General features: G+C 38.9%; 2 protein-coding genes across 2 annotated transcripts; one reads left to right on the top strand and one right to left on the bottom strand.

Annotated features, from left to right (window-relative positions):
* Positions 1-1470: 1470 nt before the first annotated feature.
* jund (JunD proto-oncogene, AP-1 transcription factor subunit) lies at positions 1471-2759 on the top strand. Its single transcript, XM_054602858.1, has one exon. The coding sequence runs from the start codon at positions 1637-1639 to the stop codon at positions 2456-2458; it is 822 nt and encodes a 273-aa protein (XP_054458833.1). The 5' UTR covers positions 1471-1636; the 3' UTR covers positions 2459-2759.
* Positions 2760-4838: 2079 nt separating this feature from the next.
* Positions 4839-23357, bottom strand: rab3ab (RAB3A, member RAS oncogene family, b). Its single transcript, XM_054602191.1, has 5 exons — positions 23302-23357; positions 13578-13802; positions 9282-9400; positions 8331-8455; positions 4839-7960 (listed from the first exon to the last, which is right to left on the bottom strand). The coding sequence occupies exons 2-5, from the start codon at positions 13800-13802 to the stop codon at positions 7770-7772; spliced, it is 660 nt and encodes a 219-aa protein (XP_054458166.1). The 5' UTR covers positions 23302-23357; the 3' UTR covers positions 4839-7769.
* Between the last annotated feature and the right edge of the window lie 574 nt (positions 23358-23931).

Below are 23931 nucleotides of genomic sequence, written 5' to 3' on the forward strand. Positions count from 1 at the left end.
TTTCCATTATATCCTGCAGTTAAGCAATCAGCATTCTTACTTTCAATTTGAAAAAAATTATAATGAAAACGAAATGGTTCCCAATGCTGAACATTCCGGACTTTATTGTATTAGTTTGACAATATTTATGGTTTATTTCCCCTCTCATAACAGGTACAAAAGATCATCTACTGAGAAAATGGATTTTTCAGCAGTTAAAATAATCTTAACACAAGGCCCATTTAATTTTTTTCCCAGAGCTTTCAAACACATCTCACACTCTTCCTCAGCAGATGCTCAGTTGTTGGGAAGAAATAATAACTACAACTGAGCATGTTAGAATCCTAAGTTAAACATCACAATGTGTTGTTTTTCAGTAACTTTAACACATTTAGAGTCCTAACAAACTTCATAATAGTTGTTTTTTAAGGTAACTATGGTGGAAAAAAAAGTTTGTCAGATGTTGCTATCCTCATACCAAATGCTGTGTTTTGGGGGAAAAACCACAAATCTCTCAGCTTGTGGTTGAAAGGAGAATCAAGCTTCCTTTCAATGTGAAAAACAACATGTGCAACAGTGGAAAAACCCAAGGACTGTTAAAAGATGTTGGATGGTCATTCATGGACTTCATGAAAAACAACACCATGGATTCCCTAACACACTATTTCAGCCCTCACTCACGGTGAATACCTACAGGTGTTTTTCACTTATGTTGCCTTTGACTGTGTGAGCATACAGACTTATTGATTGATGTCTCCTTCACTCCCTTACACCTTAATGACCAGTATAGCTCAGCCCAACTTCAACCTGAGCAGAGTTCTAAATGCCTGAATGAGCAAAAACACTTGTGTTTGTGTGCAAGACCCTTAAGGTAAAAGCCAGACTCCTTATTTTTCATACTGACTAGTGTGTGTTTCTAAAGATACACCTACGTACAAAAGCAGATAATATCCCTCAAATGGATGCTCTTAAGATAAACTATAATCCAAGTCATGACTGTAATAACAAGGTTAAAAGCTACTAATTTGGATTCACCCAAATACAATTGTACCCTCTGTGTTTTAATGGTTTTTTTCGTTTTTAACTGTGGGAGCTGCAGTTTTTGATAACCTAACATTCAAATATACCCCATAAAATTCAAAGAAACTCCTGTCTTAGAAATCTTAACCCTTTAACTTAAATATGAATGGACGTTGTGCGCTGTTATTGTAACAAACAACGTATTTCCATAAAGACTGCTAAAAACACTGATGTATCAGGAGTAACGCAGTTCATACAACACCCTGTGTGGGCACTGCCTCCTGTTTCTAGACCACAATGCAGAGAAGAGTGAGACTCCTCTCACTTCTGCTCTTCTCTGCTCGGTTTGTCCCATTATTTAAATTGAAGTATCTTCTGCCCAATGCGCCGGCGCGCTCATGTGACATAACGGAACGTGCCTGCGCTGAGAGGCTCGAGGCGGTGCGCGCAGGCTCGCTGTTCACTCCGATCGCGCTCGTGAACAGACGACACCGGCCTCAGTACAGAATCAGACAGTCTGATTAAAACAGATACTCATTTCCACTGCCGTGTTTCCCCCCCCTGTGAGGTTATGGGTAAGGCACCGCTGTGAGGGAGTGCCGAGTTATTTACACGTCTGGTTTCATTCACGGGAATAATGATGAAGAAGGATGTCAACTTGAGCCTGGCGGACGACGCGGACCTCAAGCCGCATCTCCGCGACGCCGAGAGCATCCTCAGCTCCCCGGACATGGGGCTGCTCAAACTGGCCTCCCCGGAGCTGGAGAGGCTCATCATCCAGTCAAACGGGATGGTCACCACCACGCCGACGAGCCCGCAGTTCCTCTACCCGAAGACGGTGACGGACGAGCAGGAGTTCGCGGAGGGCTTCGTGAAGGCGCTGGAGGATCTCCACAAGCAGAACCAGCTGAGCGGAGCCGGGCAGGCGAGCGGCAGCCTGGACCTGGGCTCAAACATGGCCCCGGGCACCGCTCAGCTGGATCTACCGGTGTACACCAACTTGAACAGTTACGGTAGCGCCACGCTGGAAACCACTGTCAACTACTCCACGGACACGGTCCCGTACCCGCCTCCTCCGGCGCATCATTTAGGGGGATCCCCGCCGCAGCCAGAGCTGTGTCGGGTCCAGCTGCTGAAGGAGGAGCCTCAGACGGTCCCCGACGTGCAGAGCTTCGGGGAGAGCCCCCCGCTGTCTCCCATCGACATTGACTCACCAGAGAGCATGAAAGCCGAGAGGAAGAGGCTCAGGAACCGCATCGCTGCCTCCAAGTGTCGGATGCGCAAACTGGAGCGGATTTCCCGGCTGGAGGACAAGGTCAAATCGCTGAAAAGCCACAACACGGATCTGGCCTCGACGGCGAGCCTGCTCAGGGACCAGGTGGCCCAGCTGAAACAGAAAGTCCTCACCCATGTCAACAGCGGCTGCCAGGTGCTGCCACACGAAGTCCAGGTGCACTAGAGGAGGAGGAGACCTGGAGTTGGGTTACTGACCAGCATATAAGCTTCATGGACTTTGTTAATGTTGTTGTTTTTCTGTATTTAGTGTAGCCCAGATGTGTGCTGATCCCAGTGGAATGAATTAACGCCATGTAGGCCAAATTGTACATTCAGGATCCGGTGTTCAAATGATTACGAGCATCGGCAAAAATGGGTAGAACACAATGGAAGAAAAATGGAGAGATAAGACTCTTCCGCTAGGACATATTATTTAGACCAGGATCCACGGGCGCCTCCAATCAGTGTTAATCATGGACATTTTTTTTTTTTTTAAATGATTGCTAATTGATTTATTGCATTTATGCCGAAATGAAAAGCGTTTTCCTTTCACTATGTTTGATGAAATCCTGTTATACATTGAACATATGTGTACTGATTAACAAGGCAGCATTAAACTGCAGTGTTTTTTAATGTAATTAGATCATGATTTTTCCTGATGAAAGAATTGTTCAACTCTATTGCCAGAAAGCCCATAATTTAAATGTTTTCAATGTAAAAATGTTTACAGACTAGCCATGTCTATATATAGTCTCAAACCTGGACCAAACATATTATCAATATTTCTACAGTAATATTAATATAATATCTATTTATGACACAGATATCCTTAATATATGAGGAGGGGACTGTAAAAAGAAATGCACATTCACACACATTGTATATGTAAAAGATAAACTACATATATAGACCATTTACCATTTATCTGTAGGGAACAATTTGCATGTTGTTTACATACTCGAATGTTGCCCACAGCTGGGTGTCAAGGGTGCAATTATTCAATGTTTATAATCTTTACTCTTTACAAATACATGTATTTATCAATTTTTTTACTCCACTGTGTCCCTATTTCATTGTATTCTTGTTTTAGTGTGAATAGCCGTAACCTTTTTGTTGCACTGACTGTTTCTGTCACCTCCAGCCTGCAGCTGTTTGGCTGTTTGCCACTGTGTTCTGGAATAAATGCTGCTCGGCAATAAACACTGTTTCCTGCATTTTGCTGAAACTCTGCATGCATGTTGATACAATCATAGGTCTAAGTCACGATGGTGGTGGTGGTTGGCTGGTATAAGCCTTCAGGTCCATAGAAGTTAGTCAAATTCAGGACATACTGTAACCAATCATTTAAAGATTATGTTTAGTTTCATAAAGGTGTTCAACTAACTGGGTTGACTGAAGATCAGTTTTGTTTTTCATTGCACATCATTCTTGCAAATAACATGGAAATGCTGTTTATTATGTTACAGTATATTAAACTAGACAGTAAGAAATTATATTGTGGTTTATATATCAGTGCCCACACAAGATTGACACTATAATGGACAACAACTTAAAGTCAATATAATATATTTTTCCTGGACCAACTGAAATTATCTTGATTAGAAGTTAATTTATAGTTGCTCTTCTGATGGAGACTGCATTAGAGAAGTCAGTGTTGTATAATAACCAGGATTTAGGAAATGTATTTAGAAATCAACATCACATCATCACTCTGGTGTCTTTCTCCCTCTGCTGGTTAAATGAGAAAATTGCAAAGGCTGTTGACCGACTAATGGTTGCAATGACATCTTGGTGAACATGTTTGTGATATCCAGAAGGACCTAGATTAGCTCCAGGATGTCAACAGCAAACATAAGGATAAGTTTGATTGCAAACGTTGTTGAATAGCCTATAAAAACTTGTGTGGATGGGTATTATATGACTGATTTATTTTAGTTTGATTTATTCCTCAGAAAGGCAGAATTAGATATAATTATGAAAGGACTATGTCTGTTATCCAAATCTATGCAGAGAACCTTTAAATGAATTTAAGACAAAAATATGAATTTTATCTTCCTTTTGTTAAACAGCAGCCTTGTGATGTTGCCGTCCACCTATGATGAGCAGGAGTATCTGGTCTGACCAAAGTTTAACACAATTAGAAATGCAAAACCTGCAAAATGTGATTTTTACATGGTATTTTTGTCTAGTGTAAGGTCTGCTTTTTGTGAGCCAGTTTGACTCGAGTACATTTCTGTGTGCATGACTTCTGCAAACAAAGAGTGAAACAGTGACATCTGGAGGCTATTGGGGACAAGAAGCATCCAAACATTGGCCACCAACGTGACTATTTTACTGCTAAATCTAGATGACTCTAAGCTTTCATGACACAAATTTTAAAATTTGGCATAAATCTGGATTTCCACTTAACTGTTTTGGGTTAAACAACATTGATGATGATTTCACTTAGTTTGAATCTATAACATCAGCTCCTTTGGGGATTTTTCCTTCATTATGAGTAGCAGGTAACAGTATCTCACCCCTGAAGGTACAAAATCTATCGAGAATCAACTGCTTGTTAGTAACTTTTTATTGTTTTACCACAAAGTACAGATAAAAACATCCACAGCATATTCTCTCACCTTAATGGCCCAAACTGAGGAGCGAGTGAAGAGGCATTGATACTAGACCAAATAAAGTACATGTTCCTGCGTGCTAGTAGAAGATCTAAAGTCGGCAACTTCTACCAAGCTTGATGGCATTTTTTTTTTTATGTGTAGATACTGTAGTGATCTATTGCTTTTGTAACAGAGTGACACATTCATTGACAAGCAGGCCTAGTAATGAATGCAGATACAGTACAACATGGCTCTTTTGGGGCTGGGTTTAAGGTTTATACTGTCTTTTATTTTTTCTCCTCATTTTTTCTTTGTTGCAAGCCTGAGTCGATACAACACAATCCACAAATTTGACTCAAAGAAACAGTATTTACAGATCTGGTTTATATAGAGAGGAAGACATATTAGAAAGGAGAACAATTTTAAAAGTTTGGATTTTAACCGGGAGAGAAACAGTCACAACCAGTAAGTAGTAAAATATACCCAGGATCAGAACCAGCTCTCAGGTTTGTCATCATCACTCCTTTTCTTTTAATAATCAATACTTTAACTGGGGCCTCATTTTCTCAAACTTTAATAGTCAGTGGCTCCTCTGTGATTTCAGGTTTGTGTGCCATTTGTACACTCACAGAATAAATTCGTTCTGAATCAGATTTGCTTTGATCACACAGTCAGAGTCACTGACTTTATGAAGTTGAGGATTTGGACCACCATAATGATTTTTACAGTGCTTTGCCCTCTCAGCCCATCCTCTCTCTTCTAACTTGTTTCATTACAGTTTTAAACTTTGACACACTACTCATTGTGGCATCCCACACAAACAGTGAGCTTCTTCGACAGCAATCTTTGGTGAAGTAAAAAGAAGGAGTACCCGGCAGACCAGTTCTAACTTTGGAAAACTGTATTAAAACAAGTATACTAATGCACGCCCAGAGTTAGTGATGGAATGCAGACTTAAAAACAGCTGTAAGTAGAAATGCGGCATTGGAACCAAAATAAAACCTCAGAACAAAATGTTCAATTCCTGCATTGACTTGAAACTAGTGTTAGAAACTCAGCAGCTACCTGGTCTGTGAACATTTCAGCCTCCAGCTGTTTGATGCTTGTTAAACAGTGCTGCCCGAACTTCACCTGAAGACTGCAATAACATTACACACACAAACAAACAGACTGTTATACTGATTCTGAGAAAGTTGCTTACTGTTGGGCTGTTTGTCGCTAAGCAAGGAAACATTAAATCGCTGAGTGTTGGTGGTGTGTCACGCGCTATCCTATTCTCTCCTGATGTTTCCTTTCAATTTTCTAGGGTCAAACTATCAGGTAAAGGCAAAATACCATAAAAATCATCAAACAAAACAACATGTTTGCGTCCTCCAAACTCATTCCATCATGTTTAAGAGAATGATTACATTTTACAGGAAATGTTTATAATTCATAAAGTAGCTGTGGCTATCCAAACAGCCATAAGGGTTTTGCTGTTTTTGAGTCAGAGTTAGAATTCATCTGCTGTTATGATCACAAATTTTCAACTTCAATGCTTAGCATCACCTGCAAAATTTCCTTTCCCAGTGTAAAATACTATAATATCAATATGCTGCATTGTTAATGTGCACAACTGCACAACTGCACAACTGTGTTGCACAAAATGCTTTTCAGATACCCTTTAATTTAGCTGAAAATCACAATGAGTGGTTTTGGAGGATTAAATACATACCGGTTATTTTGTAATTTGTAATTCAGACTTCATTTACTGTATTCTTTAAGCCGGAAGTTTGAATTTCTGACGTCTCTGAAGGGCAGCATGAGACTAAACCGACAGGAAAAGAAATTACGCATGGAAGGGCTGGGAAGGGTTCAAACAATTCCACACATCATCCAAACAAACCCAACAACATAGACCTCTTATATTTGATACTATCCTCATAGAACTTCAGACCTTTTTTAATTAATTTCAAGAAATGCATACCTGTAGATATTATATATATATATAGATATATATATATTGCACAACATTTATATATACATTTGAAATAAATATAATTAAATAAAAGGTGTCTCTTAATTATTTTGCTACTTCTACGTAGCTCTATCTTGTTCATATTTCCCCAATCAGCTTTAAAAGAATAAAGGGGGCACCAAAATACAAAAACATTAAAAAAAAGCCAAATGAAAAGGCTCAGATGAATAATGAAATCAAAATACTTGCTTACACCTGCAAAATCAATGTTTAGATACGAGGTGAAGAAGCAAATGAAACACAGATCCATGTATGTTTGATTCTGTCCTAACTTAAGTCCTAAAAGAAACGTAACACATCGGTATGGATCAGATTTCAGCGTGATCAGCCCTGACACATTAACTCCTCTGTGGCCTTCTTGGTCACCGTACCTGAGGCTGACATCTTATCGAGACATTTGACTGACATGAAGCAAAGTACTGTAAACATCGGAAGGATTTAAATGGCACTCTGAGGCCGCACGCCGTCAAATCCTTCTTGTAAAACCACACTGAGGAACAAGGAGACAACGAATGATGGGTCGGGAACCTTCAGGAACCTGGTTTGCTAAGAGTCTGAAACACTCTGGTTTGATTGAACTTGGTTTGGCATCAGACCAACACCAGCACTGATTAAAAAAAAACACCTTTTAGCTCTTTAATAAGAAGGAACCTGACGCAAACACGCCTCTAGCACTGGTCAACTCGCATCTCAGAGCATTTCAGACACTTTTCAACCTGGCTCTTGTGCCCCTCAGCCAATCATCCTTACTAGGTTACAGAAAGAAGCAGGAAAGTGAGTGAAAAGGGTGATGGGAGTATTTGACCCGAGGCCCCGGGGTCCAGCTGAAGGAGGACAAAGAGCAAGAGGGAGAAAAAGGGGTTTGGAGGGAGTAGTCAGCTTTAACATGCACAGTCCTGGTGAGGAGGAGCGGGCTGCTCTGTCAGCTGGGGCCCCTGTTTGGCCCCTGTGACGGCAGGATCTCCGGCGTCCAGGCTCTCCGACATCTTTTCACAGATGATGTCGACCAGGCGCTCAAAGGTCTGCTTCACGTTGATGTTGTCCTTGGCGCTGCACTCGAAGAACTCAAAACCTGCAGAGGAAACAGGGTGTGACAGAGGGTCAGAGGGGTTTATTGAGGATGTGGTCGTCTCTGCCACTGCATAGTTAAACGGAAAAGATATAGCGCAGGGTACAGCTGGTGAATGCAACTGTAACCATGGTAACAGCTTGTTCCCTAGGTCAGTATATGGTGAAATATCTTGACAGCTATTAATGTCCTTTTTCTGTAATTCCTAGTTCTAAAAAGATTAACCTTAATGACTCTGGTGATCGCCTGCTTTTCATCTAGCAACACCATCAGGCAAACCTTTCTGCCTGTCCATTGAGTCACTTCAGGTCAGTTTACCTAACACTGAGTCATAGAGTAAGTGTGTGTTTGTGTGTGCACACCAGGAACTCACCGAGGTGTTCAGACAGCTGCCGGCCTCTGTCTCCGCCCACCACCCGCTCATCCTCCATGTCGCACTTGTTCCCGACCAGCAGCACCTGGGCGTTGTCCCATGAGTACGTCTTAATCTGAGTCGACCTGGAAACCGACACGTCAGCCATCAGAGTGGAAACTCAGAGACTGTGATCCCACTGCAGGCTGCATGTGTCCTGAGGTTTTCTCATTAGTGTGTGTGTACAGTGAATGAACCACATGGAGTCTTTAAACCAAGTTCTAGATCACAGTGATTGAACATAGTTACAAAATCTGATCCCAAAAAATTAAACCTATATGTGAATTTTATTTCACATCAAAAAAAGGATCCGACAGAAAGCTTATTTTAACCCAATGTCATACAATTATTTAAGTAATTGAAGAAAAATGTGTCAGACTAAATATGAAATGTGTTATAATCAGAATGATAATCTGATTCTCAGGTATGGTCTCAGAATGTCCAAAACATTGTCAAGATATTGCACAATGAGCCCCATCTGTAACTCCCTCATCCTCTCCTCCTGCATGCTCATTGGCCGGAGTCCTATATCTCGATCTTACTTTTACCGTGTTTTTATTGTAAAGCATGTTGTAACATTGTTTTCAAGAGGTGCAATATAAATAAAGTTTTTATGATTATCATTAGGCAGTGAAAATAACACGCAGTTGTTGACACACTGTAATAGAGTGGGTCAAAGAAAAAGTCTTTCTTTAAGGACAAATGAAATGACAAACACAGGCAAAGGAGGAGGAGACAAAAATAAGACTTGAAACGGATCATGTGCTCTGTCCATCAATCTACAGTATCTCTTTATCTATTTTCCAGATTGGCTAAGCCACTTGATCCATCCTCGTCCTCTCAAAGGTAAAGCTACATGGTGTCACTTTACACTCTATTCATGTGACACCTCCTTCTAAACCAATCACGTACCAGTCCTGGACAGCACTGAAGGACTCCTCGTTAGTGATGTCGTACATGAGGATGAAGCCCATGGCTCCTCGGTAGTAGGCCGTGGTGATAGTGCGGTAACGCTCCTGCCCCGCCGTGTCCTGGAAAAATAAAAAAGCAGCAGTTAGCTTTTATTTAACCTCAAAATCTCACAGAATCCATTTCACAGTGACTTCTAACAGATTTGGCTGAGTATATACTTTTAGGTCTTCAGACGGTCGGCCCTTTTTCTTTATTTCTCCCATGTTGGATATTTTGCACAAGCCCTTAGTGTTTCTCTGCAACACCAACAATATTTATTATTTTTATTCTATTAGTCAAAAACTCAGTTTTTGATTCTAAACTTGAACACAACGAAACGACAAAACAGGCCTGACTCAGATTAAGATAATTATAACCAAAAGATATATAACTGATATAATACATCAGGATTATATATTAACCCAATGGCTAATAACCAAGGGCCAGATAGTGTTGAACTCTTATATTTATATGTCTATTATTCTAATGAAAGATTTCCATGTGCGTCTATTAAACCTTTAAGAGCCAGAGCACACAGAACAGCAGGCAGCTTAATGTAATTACAGTGTAATCAATAACTTTTTCTATACCACAAAAAAACGAGCCTACACTGCGGTTGAAGAGCTGCTGACCACTGCAGAGGACAAACTATCAGAAAACTTTTTCTCTGCATTCAAACTTTTGCTGCATCGGAAAGTTATTTAAGCCAATGTGTCTTGAACAAAATTATGAATTCCTCGAACGATGTGTGAATACATCATTAACACAAGCCAAATGCAAGAGTTGTCTAACCCTTTTAATGCGATCTGGTATTGTATTTAAAGACACATTCTTTGATCGGTTTACAGCGTGCTAATCCTTAGCTAGATTAATGAACACCAATCATGTATCCTGCATTAAAGATTTATTATCCTGATGAAACTTTAAGTGCACAAACAACAACAAAACAAACAAAAAAAATAAAAAATAAAAAAATAAAAACAAAACAAATCGTGACAATACTTATGCCTAAAGAACGTCTAAACATTCAAAGTGTCCCACTGACAAATTGTTTCAATGTGATTCAGTACAGCCAGCATATTAAAAGTCTTCTTGTGGTTTTAAAAATCTCCTCTTGTCTTTATTTTCGCTGCAAGCTTTACCAAACAATGATCCTGTCCAACAGTCTAAGGTGAGATTGAATGTCAGTATTAAGTCCTAATGAATGCTCAGGGAATTAAAGTCTGGTGTGTTTCTGATACCCGACCAGCTTCTGGTCCAACAGCATCACTCTGCTGTTGGTGTCGGTGTGGAGATCAGCAGAGCAACAGACTGACATGAACTGCAAAGTAACCAGCTACAATCACTGCCTCCACTGAAAGGAGACAGCTTTCTGGTTTACCTCGACATTTATGAGAATTCACACTTTTTTAAAGCATCTAAACTACACACACATACAGAAACATGAACTACAAAGTGCAAACTCTGACAAACAGAGTCCATAGATGTGTGCACAGATACTTACAAAAACAAAACATACTGAACACAAATACACTTTACTTGTCAGCTATACACCAGCTGACAGGAAGTAAATATGGAGCAAAGCCGTTGCCTGGCAACGCAATTCCATTGAAGCAGTCTATACCTAAAATGCCAGTGTAGGTAGCTCTGAGTGGTGTTACATAACAAACCCATTGGAGTACTCATCTTTCCCATCACCATGGGCCCTAAATTCAAGCATAAAGCTGTGAACATTTTTAATTTTAGCAAACAGCTTATTAAATGTTAATTTTCCAGCAGGCGAGTTATATTGCAGTTAACCAGTCTAACTAAGGTGAGAGGCGGGACATAAACTTGTCTTGAATACTTGAAAAATGAAGGAAAGAGAAGTTGTGAGATTATGAAAAAGTCTAATTTGTATTGCTTTAATTTCAATCAAAGGATTTAAAGGGGAAATCAAGAGTTTTTAAATAAATATTTGAGTTGTATGACATGTTGTTATTATAAATGGTCTAATATTATTTATGTTTATGTTTAAAGTGTAATGTAGGTGAGCTAGTCTCAACCTGTGAGCCGTGTCCCGCTGGCGGGCCGTGGAGGTACTGACAAATTATAAAAATGTATCAAACATGTCATTTTTGGGTAATTTACAAAGTTATTTTGCCATCTAAATATGCGCAATAATTCACATAAATAAAAAATGTCAAATTAAATTAGATTATGCAACAGACAGTAATAACTAATCTTAAACACCATCTTTGGTCTGTACACACATTTTCTGTGTGTTATCAATGGATCTAACAGGATTGAATAAGGGAAGTGATTTTGCTGTTTTTGACTCGAGTTGGAACAATTAATCGATTTATCAACAATTTCAATACTAACTTTAGTAATTTATGAAGCAAAAATGCCCAAATTGCTCTATTCAGCTTCTTAAATGTGAACATTTGCAGATTTTCTGTTTTATTTGATTAGAAATTGCAATGATAAAAGAAAGGGTGTCCAGTCTTCAGTATGAAATAATGTGCATGGCAAACTAAATATATATATATATATATAAGTACACATCACATCTGAATAAATCTATATAAATGGGATTAACTACACACTGTGAAATAAATATATATACAGAATACTGTATGTTGAAATTTGAGCTCATTTTTACTCGACTGGAGTCTCAGATGAGAGAACTGCTGAGAGATGGGGGTCGGGGATTTTATGTGTGTGTAGGGAATCGAGAGGGGGGGAAATCTACTCGGGTGAGATGTGTAGTAGTGGGGGGGGAGAGCAGCACCCAGTCATCTATTTCTCATGCTCTGATTGGCCAACGGTGTCTCCTATAACAGAGGCAAGACCTGGCAAAGGCTAACAACAGAGACAGCTCACACACACACACATACACACATACACACACACACACACACACACACACACACACACACACACACACACACACACACACACACACACACACACACACACACACACACACACACACACAAGCACACACACGCAGACACCGACACACACAGTGCTCTGCTCACCATCACAGCTCTGCCTGCTGCAGGACTTGTAGTAAAAGTGGAAATGATGGAATGATCTACAACGTGATACTGGAGCAGTGCGGTGCTCTATGATTGTTTTTACTGCTGAGTCCTGAGGAAATAACACATTTATGATTCAACAAACACCGCCCTGTTTGTTCCTGAAGGCACATCAATGCTACTTGAGTGTATTGGTCATTACTTCCATTGAATTCTATTGGATTCTACTCATCCACTGGTCAGATGGACGAGCAGGTTGCAGAGAGGATGCTGTTGAGTGCATATTTGTGTATGTTTACTGCGATCTGAGGACATTTGGCAAAAAAAACTGCACCACAGGGCAGTGTTTAACAGAGTTATTTTGCTCTATTATTAGATATCATTAAAACAAAACATAACGAACATTTATGGTTTTGTTTCAGAGGTTCAAGTGAGTAGCTCGAGGATAAAGCATCATATTTCTCACGAATGTCTAGCACACCTTTTAATCCTGCTTTTTGAAACAGCCTTCAGATGTAGAGCTGGTACGCTGTGCGCAAAACAAAATAATTTGTGCAACATGTCGTCCGACAACCGTATGCAAAAATGTTTATAGCTACTCTGAACGTGGTGAAAAGCCTGCCATCATTGAGGGGGACAAGATGCAAAACATTTTTGAATACTGAATGGGAATAACAGCGCGCACTAAAGGACAATACGTCATGAAATGAATTCATAGTGTTGCGCTATAAAGGTTTGAGAGAGAGAGAGAGAGAGAGAGGTTTTCAGACATTCAACCATCCAACATGCACTTCAGATGAAGCGTACTGATGCCTGGAGACTAAAGAGTTCACTTTGTGTCTGTAAAGGCTCTGCGTGTGCAGCCATAACAGTTCAGGAAACCTCTGACAACGTCAGCAAATCCCATTTAACTGATTCATCTGAGCAATACACAGAGAAAAGAAAACAAAAAAGCACTTGAAATGTGATGGAAGCACAGGAAGTAAAATATGTGGCTCAAAGGTCATATGGGAAACTGCAGCTATTCTTGGGACATTGTTGACCAACTGTAGGTGATGGTTTATTGGTGGAAAGTTAAGGAAGTCAACAAGGTTGTAACAGTGAAGGAAATCAATGGGACTCACTTATTCCACTTCAGCCTCAAATTCAGTTTAATTTAAGTACATGTTAATTATAGATCTCGGTTTAATTCACTCCCCTTCCAGGAAACCCAACACATCTCCAGAAGTCTTACCCAGATCTGTAATTTGATCCGCTTGTCATTCCTGTAGATGGTCTTCACCTTGAAGTCAATGCCCACCGTACTGACAAAGGCCGGTGTGAAGGAGTCGTCGGCGTAGCGGAACAAGAAGGACGTTTTGCCCACACTGCTGTTGCCAATGATGAGGATCTTGAACATGTAGTCAAAGTTTTGGTCCGAAGACTCCTTCTGTCCGTAGGTCGCTGTTGCTGAGGCCATCTGTGGACAGAGAGGAAGGAGAAACACAAAGCTTTAATTAAATGGCCGCCGCTACATTCACAATACAGGTTGGTTTCTTTAACCCAACATACATTGAGGCTAATTTTCCTGTCAGTGCAGTGAAGATAAAGGTCACATGAAAAAGTAATCTGTAAGATTATTCCTTCCTGGGTGGGGGTCCCATGTATAAACGGACTATTTTAACATTGATGAGGCTGTGATGAATTACACAGATCTGACTCCTCAATTTTCTGCCAAGAAAGCGATAAAAGTGACTTCCATGTAATACATCTCCCAAAGTCTGTGGTGAATCCATCTTGCTTATTTTAATTGCAAAATATTAAGGATTTGCCACAGTGCATCCATAATAAAATTCGCCTTCATGAAGTTCTAAAGTTCAAGATTGCAAAGTGTTTCACCCAGTACTTCAAAAATAGATTTTTTTGAATGAACAAATTAAAATTTTATGTTAGATCCACTCCTAAAACACTCTGTGGGTTGTAATCCAGCATATTTATTGAAAAACACAACCATATTAGTAAAAATCAGAAGCAACATGAACGATCAGGAAGAACGTCCAAATTAAATCCCACACAGGGATACAAATATACAGTAGATGTAGATGTAGATATAGATATAACTAAACAAGAATATACTAAAATAATTCGCTAGAAAGGCAAGTTAACTGGCCTGATGAAGCTTTAAGGAAAATTACATCATTTATTAAGATAATTAGAAAATGCAGAGTAGAGTAATTAGTAGTTTTAATGATTCTTAAAGCAAAAATGTGAAAGGATTTGATAGTTTCAGTTTTTAGCAGATTTACTGCTTCTCTGTGCAATAATGATAGTAAACTGAATATATTTGGGCTCTGGACTGTTGGTACAAACAACGTATTTGAATACATCTCCTTAGGCTGCAGGATAAACATTACATAAACAAAACAATTATTATTTTATGATGATTCAGGACTATTGCTGATTTGGATGTATATGCGTTAGTTGTTATTGATGTAGTGAGTAGTTTAGTAGTCTGACCTATCTGAATCAATAACCCTCTCCTTTAAAGACATGAGCAAAATACACACTTATTAAATTTAATTAAACCCAAGAAACCCTTAAAAAAGCAGCAGAGGTGATTTTTCACGCAGACAAGCTCATACTTTTAATGAGTGTTTGGACAAACGATGATGTTCCGTCAGCATCTGCTAGCCTCAGTGTAACTGTGATTAACTGGTCAGGCTTAAACATTTTCTTCATGGTAATTAATCAAAGCAGCACATTGCGATGTCAGGGGAAAACAGAAAGCCCATCTGAATTTTCTCAATTTGGCAGAAAGGTTGGAGGCAAATGGCGCGATTCGTCACAATCAGCTGGAGATGTGTGAGGAATAATTCATTGCACAAGCAGCTGCCAGATGAAGTCAGTTTGGAGTCTGATATTCTCCAGCTGGACTTGTATTTTAACATCACTAGCTCTGTGTCTATACCATCCTTTACTGTGGTAAGGGGATTATTTTAGGGTCAGATCTGACAAACGTTGATGGCTCCTTCATGGCAGGAGTCTAATGCTTACAGCTGAAGTTCCAGACTTGAGAAGAAGTATAGCCGGACATCTACACCAATGATGACACCACTAAGAAGTGATTATGTGACAGAGGTAATTTTAGATTAGATTTACACAAAGATTTCAGAACTGTCCTTGCCTAAATTCCTAAATCTCTAAGTAAAATGTTGTCATGACCAACAAAAAATATGAGAATAACAACAACGTTGACAAATACCAAAGATTCTATTTTAACGCAGATAAATTAACGTCCCAAACCCTGAACTGGCTCAAGGTGCAAACATGCTTCTCCAGGCTGCACATAGGTAAACATGTGCAGGCGTTGTTTGGCTATTTCTTTCTATACTTGTATATAAAATTTACAAGTTACATTGGAGGCAAGTTGTCATGGAGAGGGGCTATTTGACCATCTGACAAGGAGCATATTGGCAGCTTTATTTCAACATCAGTAGAAAAACCATCAGCTACATGACACTTGCAACATTTCTTCGGATGCAACCACGTAAGCTACCAGTGGGCTATAAGAGGGCTAAAAGGATTCAGGAAGCATTGTGGACTCTTGAGAGCACAATGACTGGAGCCCACAGGCCTCAGAGTCGCTGCACCCTGCTCTATATTTAGACTGTTATCTCCACTCGGCTGCAGTGGAACACGAGAACTCTCAGGGAATAAAGCACAAACAAAACAACTGCACCCACCTCAGAGCTGCAGCCGATCGGTTTACTTGTAGGAACAGAGATCCTTGTTAAATAATGAAAAAGCACCGACCCTTCCTCAACACTGGGGTTTAGAGGTTAGATGTGCCAGTTAAAGCCATCACCAAACCTGCTACATGCAAAAAAAACTCTAAATAGGGATCAAATAGGAAGCTGAAGCCAAAAAGAATAAATAAAACAGAAAACACACAAAACATTTTTCCTTTAATGTAATTTCTGGTCTAATTTGTGTAAATAATTGAGAACTTCCTAAGCGCAGCAGCAGCACAGGTGTCGATTTCTATCAGGTTGATGACAAGTTCTGCTGTGACATTAATAATTCCTCACAAATAACTCTGCTGCCGGGAGCTCCTGCATATACTTGAGTATGAGTTTTAATCCAGAGTACCGAAGACGACAACTGGAAAACAAGAGACCTCATCTGACAAAATGAGCATGGGCCTGAAATCAACTTTAATCAATTATTTGCAAAGATTAATACGATTCTAAAATAGTTATACAGAAGTCAAGTTTAATAGTATTAGGACTTCAAACACTCTGCTTTGTTTAAAAAAATATCTATTGACTTAATTTTTAATATATCTGCTCATTTAAAACATACTCAGTCTTGGCTGAGTTAGAACTAAAAGGGGAAGTTGCTTTTGATTTAATCAATAAACGCAGTAATTTATCAGTGAAAAAAACACACACACACGTTTAGCTTTTGTGTTGTCTGCAAACAAAACAATATATTTTTTTCAAACAACCCAAAGACTGCCAAGTTACTGGAGGTAAGAGAGTGTGAGAAGAGAAACACCTGAAATAAATACTTTATTCAAAAGTTGCATATTTGTACCTCCACAACGCATTCTACATAGAATCAAGTCCAATATTGCTTTTAATGATGAGCAGTTAGTGTCAGTACAACATACTGTGCAACCATGAAGAATTAGGAGAGTTTGATGATCTTTATCAACACAGTGCATTTCTATTATTAGGCTTTGTTTTTATATATGGAAATGTGTCTCCATCTCAGAAATATACAACAAGCTACAGCTCGTACAGACGTACATGCAAACAACTTGATCTGTGACTCAGCGTTTTAATGCTGCTGAACTCCAATCAAGCCAACTGAAAACGAGAGTCTGTGCGCTGCAGTGAAGTGAACTGCAGTGTGACTCACCGAGGGTGAGAGCGTAATCCACAGCAACTAAAGGAAATGTGAACAAACGCAGAGGTTGAAGGAGTCGTACGGTTTTCACTGGATCAACTGACCCACAGGAGATACTGCCATCCCACAATTCATTGATCCTACGACGACACACGTACAAACCAATGTCACATGATTATGAAGTCTATTGTGAGTTTCTGGATTCTCTGAGCAGAAACATTTTAAAGATGAATGATCGAATGCTCATATTGAGCTCTTTATTTGTACGTGTTTAACTGGTCTGAACATTAAAACAGAAAAACAGAGAGAAGAAGTTGATGTCTGAAATCAACTACGTCAGTCATGTGTACAGGTTTTTAAAATTTTGTGAAAATGTGTGAAATGCACATAGAAGGTAGAAAGAAGCACACTTTTCGACACGTGATCAAAATGCTACATGGAATGATTTTAAACACACAACTACATTTCATAAAAATACGTCAATATGCCAAATATTACAGAACGTTAATACTTGACTAAAATACATCAGAGGTATATTTGTCTCTGTGAACCAAAACGAGTTATATTCAAAAATATAACAAAGACTTTTTCTCTGGCTCTGACTAAAAACAAAACTACTGGAAGTGAGGACACACTTGATCACAGCCGGGGTTTGGTGTTCGATTTCGTCTTTGGCCAGCCTTATTAAATATGTATCTGCTCATGTTACACCAAAGTGTCTACTCAGCTCAGTAGATATTTCAGCCCATGTGCTTTTTATTGACACGTTTTTTAAAGCTGAGTCAGCAGTTCTAGCCCATTAGGCAAAAAGTTAACTTTGAAATAGACATTCAAGCCAAGGTCTTACAGTCACTTTAGACTGCACACTTCTTCTGAACATTTTGCTTATCATGGCTTGCTGTCCTCAAAAATATCTGAACCTCTGTCCTTGAAACCATTCTATTTTATTGTCTCTACTGTAAATGGTTCACCTCTTCAGCAATATTTGCTGCATCTGTGGAGGTGCTACAGCGTGATCTGACCCTTTCCCCTCCTAGTTAATGTTTTCTTAAAATGTTGGGTGTCTAAAACCTGGATTTATTGAGCTTGTTCTGGACAAAGCACCAGTTTAAATAGCTAAACATGAAACCTTAGCATGATTAGACAAGGTTATAAATGAATAGCCACAGCTGGAAGTCTTGATCTTGTCAAAAACTATCAAAGACTTTTGTTGACTGTTGAGTGTCTGCTGTATGTGAAGGTATGATGAGATTACTGCAGCCTCTCCTCTGCGTCTCAGAGATTAGCTGTGGAACAGAGAGCTGTTTTAACCTTCACTAAACACTATTTTGATACAGAAGCTTACAGACTGCAGGCCGCTGTGTTTAATCTCAAAGTAATTAACAAAGTCTCATTATGCAAATGTATTTCAGCCTGCAGGACGTTGCTGCTGCTTTCATTTGGCCTCGATAGTGAACCGCCTTTGAGCAAATCTACAAGTCAGGTGTTCTGAACTGTGAGACACATAGGCTTTTACGAATTATGGCTTTAAGGTATTTATGACACCTCCGAGCCTTGGAGCCCTGTTTCAAAGGCTGAAAATAACAATGTATTGCAGTTTTCTTCATTATTTTTCTTGTGACATTTCTTATTTGAAAATCATTTTTTTTAGCTTATCTTCCATGTATCTAATGTGCTGACTCATGACTCCCCAATAAAGGGATCTAAAGAGTCTCATCATCGTTTTTTCAAAGTAACATTTAACAAATAAAACTTGATTATGAGCCTGAGACAAAAATAACAACATTAATATTTTCTATTTCCCGTATATCAAGATGATTCTGATGGTTTTAAGAATAAATGAAAGAATCTCCAAAATGGAAGACAACATCACATCTACACATTTCAAAATGTTATGATTTTCCACCACATTAAAAAGGTCTCATCAAATTAAAATCCTCCTACAGTTTGTCGACCAGAAACAGGATGATGAGATGTGGCTGAATGTGATTTGAGAGGGCAAACAAAACTGCAAAATGGACACTGGCTCTGGATGCGGATGATAACTCAGTTCCTCTGTCATGGAGGAGGAGGGACATGATGACAAAGATGGACAAATCACACTGAAATCCACATCTCTGATGTTCCTGCTGTCACTTTGAGTTTCACATGGTGAGATGTGGTCACTGCAGTTGGTTTTGTGCTTTTTAGCTCAAATTGAGTCACTGAGAACCATTTTTATATCACAGAAGAGGAGTTTTTCAGTATAATCGATCATCTATTCATCAGTTATCTATAACAATAATTCTCAGCAGTTTGGTTGGGGGTTGGAGCAGATCCCAGTCAACATTGGGCGAGAGGCCCTGGAGAGGTTGTCAGACAATCCCAGGGCTGACATATAGAGACAGACAACCAATGACGCCCAAGATTTTGAGTCAACAATTATCCTAACCTGCACAGAGGAAGCCTAAGAAAGAGAGAAAGAGGTTTGAACTAGGAACTTGGTGTGAGGCGACAGTACTAACCACTGCACCACCATGCCACCTGTTTTTAATATAATATGAAGCGATAAAGATAGTGTTTAAAACACAGCTTTCACATATAACAAGAAATAATGACAACGCTATGGAGAAAACATGCAGCTACAGGTTTTCTGCTCTGCTCAACAGCATACTGTGAGTAGTTACACCTTAACCAAGTGTTAAATGTTCATCTTAAATCCTAATTCAATCATGACTAAGAGTTTCTGTGCTGTACGATGACATCATTGAGCTCTCCTACAAACCTGTCACCTAAAGAAGATTGAGGTTCTTAAGGAGCTGGATTGATCCACAGCTAAGTGCTGCCGCGGCCAGCTAGTCAGGCTCATTTAATCAGCAGTGGCCGGCTTCCTGCAGATTGACAACTGATCCTCAGCTGATCCCAGATCATCCAAACACCTTCTCGCCAAACACCTAGTCGACTTACAGAGGCGTCTTCACCTCCACGAGCTAACAAAAACATTTTGCTTGGAACACATTTTCTGAGGTGGGGATAATCCCATTTATTTATATTTAAAGTTTACAAAATCCTGGTAAATAATATAATACTTGCTGATGAAAAGTAACTAAGTACATCTACTCAAGTACTTATGTACAATATTGAGAATTTCCATTTTATACAAGTGGTAAAAAGTACTTAAAATTAGCTCCACTTTGACCATTAACAACATTCAAGTACCACTAACATGAATCCATCCTATAAAAAAAAAATCTACTTTATTTTATAGCGTTTTTTTTACTGCTTTTACTTTGGTACTTTTACTTAAATAAATAATCAAAATATTTCTTCTGTGAACAGGCTGAGAGGGTAGAAAAGGTTTACACTGATCTAAAATGTTCCACCAATCGTGAAGATTTACACCCAGAATCATAACCAGGACCAGAACTAGGAAGCCAAATCTAAACCAGCAGGACTTTGAGGAGTCAAATATTTATCTGCAACAAGATTGAATCAAGCAAACTCAAAATATCTGATCAAATATGAGAGGAATGCTGTAGCAAAACTCTTTCCATCCCAACCAACACACACTGCTGTTTTTTGCATCTTTCCTCACAACCTGCTGTTTTGTTCTCTTTTTAAATAAATGTCTAATGCTAAAATGCTAAAAAATAAAAAAATCAGGGAGGAAATATGGGACACTAATAACTGGACCACCGAAACGTAAAAATTGTAAAATTGATTTATAAAAACAAATAACGAAAAAAAAAAAAAAAAAAAAAAAAAAAAAAAAGGAATGCCCTGTTTTCACCTGACTAACTATTCATCACCACCAGGCAGCCATGTTTGAAACAAAAACCAACAATGTGCTAAAACAGGGAAGATGCAGTGGCTTTTGATGCAGCTGCTGTTCTGCTCTCAGGTTGCTTGAGACGGCATTTTCCCCCTTTTCCTCCAATCACGTGACCCCTTTTCTAGGAGGAGTGGGGATGCAGATGAGAGGAGGGGAATCTAAAAATAGCACATCTTCTTCCTCTTTCCCTTTTTTATTTCTCTCCAGAGCAAACAGAAAGCAGAGAGGAGGGAGGAACCAGGATGTGGAGGATGTATTTTGGAGCTGGAGTCTGCAGGTGAATCCAGGACGTTTTGTATTGAAAGCTGTTTGTACTGTTTGTAAACCAGTTTATACTTCATAATTATAAGCATTTAATTTGACAAATGTCTTCCCTGATTTTATGCAGCTTTCAATTTTCAAAAAAGATGTTGATGGAAAATGTAAAGCCTGTTGTGGAAGTTGAAACATTTTTCTTTCCACACGTCTATGTTAAGGCTTGTTTTGTTACTTCCCAGTGGTAATGACATTTATAAGTATAACATAGTTTTAACTATAGTAAGAGCTTTCAAGGACCAGCAAGAATTATAAATACAATTTAGTCCTAAAAACTGCTGATAGCAAATATCTGCCCAATATTTCAGCGTGTTTACATTCTAACACCTACAGGAATTCCATGTTTCCCTTTCAGAGATTTTTTTTTCTTCTTCTCTGCAGCAGCCTTAGACTATCATCTGATCTGACAGTGAAATCCTCCACTGAACCCAATTATTTCAGTGGTAACAGCTATTTAAGGCATATGAAACGTTTTAATTCAACAACTCTGACGTTTTAGTCTATTTTTCTGAAGCAGTGATTATATGAGACTCATGACTTTGACAGACTGACTAATATCTGATATGTAATAAAAGATATTGACCCAACATATGAATCTGATCCGGTTGGTACTGTAGCAGTGCTTGTTACGGGCAACATGGATGTGTGTTTCCTAAGACTTGCCTTCAAGTCTCACTGCCGATAATTGAACTGTCAGCAGAGGACGTACACATGTGAACTGCAGACTGTCGACTCTAATTTAGACTATTTCAATCATATTTGCAATCTGTACAGGTAAATTGAAAACTGCCAGAAGAGTTTTAGTCTACATAGTTATTTGTATTGTACTATTACATTGATGAAGGCCAATGCAACTTCTGTCTGTCTCTGTCCTTACACACACACACACACACACACACACACACACACACACACACACACACACACACACACACACACTTTCATCTATAGACTCAACAACTAATGTTTCTGTACATGCTGTCAATATCCATTCATGCAACCTACATTTAAGAAACTGTGAGTGTTTATATGTTTTATATTTCCCCTCTTAAGCATACAACTCAACCCAATGTAGTTCATATTTTCTGTTTGAATATGTGAGTCAACCTATAGCCGGTTTCTCCGTTCTTATTCCTTCTGCAATGAAATGAGCTGTTGCAGTATGGGAAGCACACACACACACACACACACACACACACACACACACACACACACACACACACACACACACACACACACACACACACACACACACACACACATCATCTAAAAAGGCACGAGCCGAGATCTGATTGGTTTAGGACTAAACGTTTCACCCTAGTCCTCCATATGGCTGAACGTTTTATATATAAAACTCCAATAATTTTCCTTTAATGCTCCACATATTTGGACTAATAGTGAGTCCTGTACTCAGTGGCTACCCAGGTTATCTCATAAAAATAATCTCTGAAATAATATTAGAAAATTACAGATAATTGTACGTATGCGGGACAAAAATGATTTAGGATTACTTAGGCCTAGTTTGCTCTGTTAAGGAAATTAGGTGATTGAATGAAATGATGTAGTTCCTGCCTCAGACACATTTAGACACATTTTCCTGATTTAAACCATCGGACAGTGTGAAACGCCTTTTCCTGCAGGACAGGCCCCTAGTCAAACCAGAGATCCACTGAGCAAATAGCCCTCTTCAGTTCCACCCTAACAGATTACACAAATATATATATATATATATATATATGCATTACATGAATCTACGACGGTTTTATGGTTTTCACAATGAAAACAGCTGTTCTAAAGCAAGCATCGTATATGTCAAAGGTTCTTTAATCTGAAATCAAGTCCCTGATATTGGAGCATTAGTGCTGATAAACAATAAATGGAGGATACATTTAAATAGTCCATGTTTGTCAATGCAATACGTTAATAGAGATATAATTCTCACCTTTATAGATTTCTATCCGGCTGCTTTGCACCGAGTCCAGCACCCGCAGAAAAAACACCACTGTCAAGTCAGAAAGTCCGTGCGACACAACATCCGGCTACAACTTCCAGAATAAAGGCCGTTTAAAAACGACAATCGCAAATGCTAAACACAAAATGCGACAATTATAATAAAAAAATAGATGCTCTGAAAAAAGAAAAGAAAAGGAAAATCACGATACATGTTTTCTAATGTATTATTTAAATTGGCAGTTTTAATTTATAGGTATAACGTTAATGTAAATTGATGTGAACTGGATTGTAATTCCATTTCAACGTACTTAAAAATGTACCATAGATGAAAGTAATTAATTAACACTGTCTTTAACGCCTTGAAAGAGTAATCCACCAATTAAGCATTGCACTCTTATAATATTAAGGGACTAATGATGGACAGTTTAAAAATATACAGATATATATATAATATACAGAAAGATGACTGTATCTAAAGTGGCCTTCAGCTGTAAAAGTTTGTCTCAAGCAGAGATTACTGATGTCTAGTAAACTCATTTATCTCTAACTCCACAGTCTTCAGCCCAAAAAGACCCTGACTCAAGTGACATCCCTACTGTGATGAGCTATATAACTCGAC

This window comes from Anoplopoma fimbria, chromosome 8 (assembly GCF_027596085.1).
Source record: "Anoplopoma fimbria isolate UVic2021 breed Golden Eagle Sablefish chromosome 8, Afim_UVic_2022, whole genome shotgun sequence".
In the NCBI taxonomy this organism is placed as follows: Eukaryota; Metazoa; Chordata; class Actinopteri; order Perciformes; family Anoplopomatidae; genus Anoplopoma; species Anoplopoma fimbria.

Bases quoted from the DNA above. Each gene is read 5' to 3' on its own strand.
- jund (XM_054602858.1), top strand. From the start codon at position 1,637: ATGATGAAGAAGGATGTCAACTTGAGCCTGGCGGACGACGCGGACCTC.
- rab3ab (XM_054602191.1), bottom strand. From the start codon at position 13,802: ATGGCCTCAGCAACAGCGACCTACGGACAGAAGGAGTCTTCGGACCAA. The intron at 9,401-13,577 runs GTAAGACTTCTG...TTATTTTTCCAG, and splicing joins GGATCAAATTACAGATCTGG to GACACGGCGGGGCAGGAGCG. The intron at 8,456-9,281 runs GTACGTGATTGG...GTCGGTTTCCAG, and splicing joins TTCAGTGCTGTCCAGGACTG to GTCGACTCAGATTAAGACGT.